General features: G+C 34.0%; 1 protein-coding gene across 1 annotated transcript in view; it reads right to left on the bottom strand.

Moving 5' to 3' along the window:
* LOC119414310 (receptor-type tyrosine-protein phosphatase N2) overlaps positions 1-7,752 on the bottom strand; it is a 243,793-nt gene that overhangs the window by 28,878 nt on the left and 207,163 nt on the right. The window contains exon 17 of the mRNA XM_037681405.1: positions 2,142-2,219. Coding sequence (XP_037537333.1) covers positions 2,142-2,219 — 78 coding nt within the window. The remainder of the gene's footprint in view (positions 1-2,141; positions 2,220-7,752) is intronic.

Genomic DNA, 7,752 nt, shown 5'->3' with positions numbered 1-7,752 from the left:
ATATATATATATATATATATATATATACATAAATATATATACACACACATATATATATATATATATATACAATTACACATATACATGTATATGTATATATATATATATATATATATATATACATACATATATAATTTACCAAAATGAACCAAGTCAAATAAGAGCTTTTTAAATATTTAATCATGAGCCTTCCTTCTAGTTTTAAAATAACAGCTTAAACCAATCAGATAAAATAATATGTCAGTCAAATTTGGTTTAAGTCTATTTAAGTTTTTAGGATTCTTGTTTACCGTTTATTTTGCAACATTCTGCCACTTTACCAATGCTTTTTGTTTCATCTGAAAAGTTGTGGCTTGGTATTCGATATTGGTATTTCCACCAGTTTAACACCTGGTGACATAGCAATAATCTTATTTTTCTGCTTTAGCAGGCCACAAGTTCATTCATTCAACCTGTATTTTTACAGGTTAATCCCATTGAGCCTTGGGGACTCATTTACAAGAGAGACCTGATTTTAACAAGTAACAATAGACGATCATAAAGGATGCATACAAATTTAGATTTATTTTTGAAGTTGTGATGGTAAAGTTGCTTTCCTATTTCTGTATTTCTATTTTTTCTTGTTTTTGTATTTTTGCTGTTGAGTCCACCTGTCAGAACCCATGTTGTGGACAGAAAATGGACTGATACACTTCTTTTATTTTTTCTTCTCTGAGGTGTTTTGAAAACCAAGTTGTAATGGTTTGGATTTTAAAACTTGAACAAATCTTGAAATTTGTCAGTTTGATCCACCTCTGACTTACATGATCTCACCCATAGCCTCCCACCTTTAGTAAGTGTTGCTTAAAGACTTTTAACTTCAGCTAAGAGTCTTTCAGTTCCTGTTTGGCAGATTTGAGCTCATCTGTTGCTGAGATTTTGAAGCTTTTCTTCTAGTTTCAGTTTATGTTTAGTGAAGCGACAGAGTGTCGGGGCAAAATTTTGTCAAAATCAAGTTGATTATGAAAATGTAGGTGTTCAGGATAATTATTTTCATGTAGAATTCATATTTTTTAATTATAATTTAATCTTTATAACTTTTTATCAGTGTGGTGTTTGTTTTGAGTTAAATTTTAGTCAGTGAAAGTTATTTTTCAGTGGCTGAATCACAAACTCAAACCACGATTAGCCCACATCTGTGCTTAACAGACATAGATGAGTGATTTCTAATTAATTAGTTGTTTTTATTATGGGTTTTAAACATACGTTTACTGACTACAGTCAAGGACTGTACCCAGGGCATTATCAAGGACTTCATTATATAACAGGGTGTGCATGCGCAGATGTTTCTTTAGGTTAGGGAATAGGGGTTGGCTTCTGAATTTTCCAAATAAATAAATAAATAAATTCATGAAGGCCGTTGTTAAGCAGAATAAATGTTTGTTGAATAATTTTAAAGGCCTTTGACAGTCCACGTGTAAAATCCCATTTCTAGATATTCAGCAAATAGCTTTCATTATTATTATAGTTTTTTCATCTTTTGACTTATTGGACACAAATTCAACTGTCTTCTCCAGATTTTGACAAGAAACAATTATCATTATTATTATTGTAAATTGTTGCAATCGAAAAAAAACCAATAAAAAATAAATACCAGAAAAATGTTGTATTTTATGGTTTTAACTCAAATTAATTTGCTGTAAATTTGTAGTAACTTTTAATTGTTTTCCCAGCATTGTCAGGACTACTCAGAGACTCATCGAGGTTAGGGAGGGGGCCTTCCTGACCGACACACAACCTCCCCAACTGTTCTACTCCACAAACACACAGACCCAAGAAGTGGCTAAAATAACATATTGATCTTCTGCTCACCGATTCAAACCCAATCCAACATTTGAGACAATGGGAAAAGTGTTCGCTGCCTCCTGCATTAACAGAATTCCACTGCTGACCACTGTGTGTGTGTTGTGCGTGTGGTTGTGTTGTAGGCAGTGAGTGTTATGGGGAAGGAGAGATTAATAATGACATCCACAGAACAAGCTGCTCTCCTGTGTGGCTTGCTGCACTAATAAAAATCGGCTAACTCTTGTTTAAGAGAGGGGACTGTATTGATTTTTCTTTCAAGACAGTGTGTGTGTGCACAGATTTTTGTGTGTCTTTACCTGCCAGAAATCAGCCACAGTGGAGGGCAGGGGACCTTGCGTGGCAATGTAGGCTGGGTTTCTGGGATCACGATCCATCTGTAGATTAAAAAGAAGTGAAAAGTTAGAAAAAGAAACTTAAGAAACGTCAAAACTTGGTGGGTCCGCAAAACGGTCAAAAAAGCAGCGCAGCACTTTTCTGGGGCGCGGGAGCGCGCCGAGTCGGGATCTGTGCTCGGAATCCACGTAGATTTAATTATTTGTATTTTTTTAAGATGTTTATGTAGTTTAACAAGAACTATTAATCAAGAATGGCACAAAAATCTAGAAAAACACCTTCGGGTCTAACGTTACTGTGTAAAGCCACATTGGCTGTTGTCTACAAAAGGAAAATATTGTGAGACAAAAATATTGTCCTTGTTTTAGAATTACATGATTTCTGATGATTAGGTCACTTTTTGAAGACATAAAAAGTTGTATTTCACAAGGTTGCAACTATCTGAGACACAAAGGTAAGAGAAAATAAAAAGCTTTCGCTTGGAATCACAATGAAGAGTATTTTAGTAAAATTTGGGTCTACATTTGCTATAAGTTTACATAAATATCACTAAAGAATTAAAGTTTCAGAGCTCTTGAATTACAAAAACTAAATTGAAACAGGTTTGAAATGGATTCTAAACACCTGCAACAACTTAGGCTATTTTGGAAAAGTCTTGGAAAATTTCTCAACATGTTCAAACTTCCTGTGCTTCGTGACCCATCTGAGAACCCGCCCAAATGTTTCAAGATGTTTCAGGTAAGGCCCAGTGAGACAGAAGAGGCTCATAAGATGGTCAGAAATGGAAAGTGTACTTTAATTCAACTAAAGTTAAAGTCTGGTCTGGAACCATTGCTAAAGGTTTATAGATGTAATTCTGTCAGTGACGCATTAAAATACAAATTTTAGCACTAGCTTTTCCAGCTGTTCTTTTAGTTCATTAGTGACCCAGTGGAAGATGTAACAGCACTTGTTAAATATTGTTTTTGAAATAATGTTTTCGTCTCTACAACACTTTTTATTATACAATACAGTGCCTTTTATCTATTAAGTATTTGGTAAACTACATGTGAAGGCTCAAATGTGCTAAATAGGACAGCATTTAACAAGAATAGCACTTTAACAAACTGAAATACACCAAGTTTAAAAGATTCATTTATGGCCAGATTTCTGTTTGATCATTATTAAATAATACATGATGACAGAAAGACAATCCCTTTTTAAGGAAATATGGTATTACACCATGTCACAGCAGTATTTCTCCTTTTCTCACATTCACAGCTGGAAGCTTTGTGTTGAAGGAGTTGAGAGGCTGAAGAGTAACTTTGACTTTAACTTAATGAAAAGTACTGATGGATGGAGGAGGCGTTGAGAGCAGAAGACGGGAGACGAACATGAGCAGAATTTGTGAGTATGTGAGTGACACCCCTGCTTATTAGCATGCAAATTGTACGTAAATGTAATAATTGGTGAGACCAATTTAGTTGTAGACAATTACAGAAGAAAGACAGATAATTTCTTGGGCTTTTCTGCCCCACCAAATTGTCTCTAATGGCCCTCTGTTGCTTTTGTGAATTCAAAACAATAATATGCGACCAATGAACTGAAAAGGTAGCAACACAAAGACAAAAAGAAGATATAAAATGGTGACAGACAACCTATCAGTGAGTTTTAGTTCATTATTGACAGGCAGAACTGCAGCATGAACATTAAAGTTTAACTGAAGCCCGTCACTAAAAGTGATACATTGAGTTTTGTATTAACACTACATGTTTGTATTTAGGGTTAATTTTCATGATTATTACCTTTTAAAACATTAAGATAATTTTTATTGCTGCAACATTTAGTCAAATTTAGACAAATCCTTCAAAACATGTTACTTTTTAAAGAATATATATGACAAAAATGTAGATTTTTGTAGTAACCGTTGACTTTTGACTCTCATTTTAATTATGAAAGGATACACAGTGTATTCCTAAACTAAGAATAGGACTAAAATTTGCTGTTCTGGACAAAGTATTAAAACTAAAAAATATAAGGTACCTATTGGTAAGGTCTATTAAACTTGTTCCTCACACCATAACAAGTGCAATGATCATTTAGGGAGTATGCCCTTGTTAACAAGCATGGCTGGTGAAAATAGTAGACATGTAAGCCACTCAGTTGACTTTTAACTCTGGTTGAGGGAGGATGAGACATCCAGATATAAAAGGTTAGAAAATTAAGCTGAATCAGCCCTGCCCTTGACATAAGCAGTCCTCTGAATCGCACTGGTATAAATATAAATCTCAGACACTTTAGACCAGGGGTGTTTAACCCTGGTCCTTGAGGGCCACTATACTGCATATTTTAGAAGTTTCCCTGCTCTAAAACACCTGATTCAATGGTTAAATAACCCTGCAGATGCCTGCTAATCAAAAATAGATTTTAAATTGGCTGGATTGGAGCAGAGAAATATCTGAAACATGCAGGATAGTGGCCCTTGAGGACCAGAACTGGACACCCCTGCTTTAGATAGAGGACCAGTCCAGAGCCCTGTAGTCAGATACCCGGGATCAACACTCCACTCCAAAGTATTTCAGCTTAATAAATAGAAGAAGAAGAAGAAAAAAAAGGAAAATGTCTTAAAAGATTCAGAGTACTAGGACCCTACTGAAGGTTTAAAAGCAGAGGACATATACAAAGTAAAACTAATTGTCTGGGAGAAAAAAGAAATAAGTAAGAAAAGGATGGTGGAATTAAAAAGTTGGAGATTGGTGACTCATGATGGATAGAGAGATGAGATAGAAGGGACCGATTTTATTTTTATTTATCCTTCTATTTCTTTTTTTAACTCTCTGGAGACAATGTTTCCTGACATCTCAAAGTAGCTCCAGAATTAAACCCAGCCATTAATGCTACAAAACAGGACTACTGTCTTTTTTGTCTTTCATGCAAACTCCTCTTAACAAAAGTGTAGGATGTGACCTGTAATTATCCCTTTTGTCAGGTTCTTGTCTTTTCTTTGATAAGAAGGAATTAGTAAAATTTGCATGTGTCTATTTCACACTGTGTTCTTATCTGTTGAATGAAGTTTAAAAAAAGAAGACTATTATTGCTGTCTGACACCTCAGTCGAGCTGACAGAGAATGTTTGTCCTTCCCTGTGCTGATTCCTGCCAGCTACAGGGATTAGCAGCAATTGTCCATATTTTAGGAAACAAAATTACCTCTGCTTTTAATCTTTGGATCCAAATTATTTAGGGGATTGAGCATTGACTATTCAATATTTCAAAAGTTTTCATTTAATAATAAATCAAACTACTTTAATCCTACTAGATTCTCTCCTACTTATTTTGATGCAGCAATCAGGCACTGAACTCTAAAATTATGATAAAGTGGTGATTGCAGGATCAGTAGTTCAAACCTCAGTTGTGTGTTTAAGTGTCCTTGGGCAGGACACCGAGCCACATATTTCCCCTAGCATGCTAATAAATGTGACTGCAAAGACGAAAGTGCTTTAAATATATAACATGCAGTGCAGTCTGTGTGTTGAATAGGAAACACAAAGTGCAGTGAAACCCTTTGCAGTCATCTAAACTGCATCAAGGTTGAAATTATTGTAGAATAATGGGTTGGTAAGAATGAGCCAAACTTATAGGGAATTCTTGGGTACCAGGGATGACTCATCCATTTAGAAGAAATTTCAATTTCAAGTATTTTTAAAAGTAATTGCAAAGCTTTAAAGTGCAACAAATCTTAACATTTTATATGCAGATGATTGTATGAAATGTTTATGCATCTTATTTATTATGTTAAGTTACCCAAATTGTTGTTCAGCATGTTTTCCTTAAGGTTAGTTTGTTTCTCACCACTTGCCATAAGAGGTGGGAAATCACATGTTTGTGTTCTTCATTCGGCAAAATAGCATAAATTACAGCACATATTAAAATAAAACTTTCAAAGTAGTCATTAGAAGAACATATACAGCTGAATATTGTTTGCAGTTTATTTAAAAATATACATATTAAACTAAAATTTGTTGTGGGTGTAGCTGAAACGGATCCAGATCACGTTCTTGGAGAGCTAACAGATCGTGTAACTTGTATGTTTAAAATTTTGGTAAGCAAGGCGGCCAGCTATATGCATTCCTTTAAGAAGTGCCACATTTAATAAAATTAAATTGTACATTAACAACTAGCAGGTGAAGACCCCTTCTATTAAATCAGCTGACAACACAGCCTCAGGGTTTTGCAGCTCTGATGGAACAAAATGCTTCCAAAAAGCCTCTGAGATTTTGATCCATATTTACACAAAAGAACTATGTAGTTACCGCAGATCTGTTGTAATGTCACCACTCAGTGGTACTCTATTTAGCATCTGATGTAGTTACTGTGAACACCACCATCAGATCCAAAAAAGCAGATTTTATAACCCTGCAGTTTGGTGCATTATCATGCTGAAACTTGCCATTAGAAAAGTGGAACACTGTGGTTATACATGCAGGACATGGTCAGCAAAATTTGAAGGAAATTGGTGCTAAGTGGCTGAAAATATCATATTCACAGCTTTACTGCAGAAACAGGGCAGTATGGGTCTTTTTCTACCATGTTATGTGCATCTACAAGATAATCAGATTATTTTAAAGTGTTTTTTTTTTCATAGTTGCACATCATCCAACTTTGCTTCACCCAATGCAGACTGTATTTATAATGTTAGCTGTCAGAAGAATTGAGCACCATCCTCCTATTGTTTACTCCCACTGCTTTAGTGCTGAATGTATTTTATATTTTCTGCATTCCTGAGCTGTAAAGTCTGATCATTTAAATTACCTGCATTTTCCTGTCAGCCTTAACCAGAATAGGTGCCTTTATCTTGTCTTTAATGCCAAAAGCAAACTTATTTTTCTTTGCTCACTGGGTGTTTCTTTATCCATTCACTAAAAACTCTTAGTCATAATCCTGAAAAGCCCATAAAAGTTTTAACTTCAAACTTTTCTTTAGCTTTAAAAACACAGAATAACAGGGACACATATTTGAGACAACTGTCACAACTGGAATGCATACATTTTGATTAAAAAAGTAATAAACACAGACAGTAACAAATACAGCCTCAACAACAATTAAATATTCTTTTTTTTTTCAAGGAAACTGCTTTGATTACTTTTAGGCAGGTTATCTTGAGCATAATTGCATGCATGGTCAACAGATTTATGTCATATAACTACTTAAGGATTAATCAAATTATTTAAAAGACCACTGAGAGGTAATATGTTAAGGTATACATTTTTAGACACAAACATGCATTATGAAATTATTTGTTTCATTATTATTTACTGTATAGTTCTGAATTGTTAAGGTTTTAAAACCAACTAGTTTAAAAATGTAATAATTAAATTATAGTAAAAAAATACTCAAAACTACAAATCTAAGTTAGGGGGAACTAAGATTTTCTTTTTATTACATCATTATGAAGTAAAAAAAAGAACAATTATGTTAGCATCTTTACTTCTATACTTTTCTGCTTTTGTTTTAAGAATCAGACCCAGGCTGATATATATATATATATATATATATATATATATATATATATATATATATATATATATATATATATA

Source organism: Nematolebias whitei, chromosome 9 (genome assembly GCF_014905685.2).
Source record: "Nematolebias whitei isolate Nwh7 chromosome 9, NemWhi1, whole genome shotgun sequence".
Taxonomy (NCBI): domain Eukaryota; kingdom Metazoa; phylum Chordata; class Actinopteri; order Cyprinodontiformes; family Rivulidae; genus Nematolebias; species Nematolebias whitei.
This window is presented reverse-complemented; position numbering and strand designations above follow the sequence as displayed.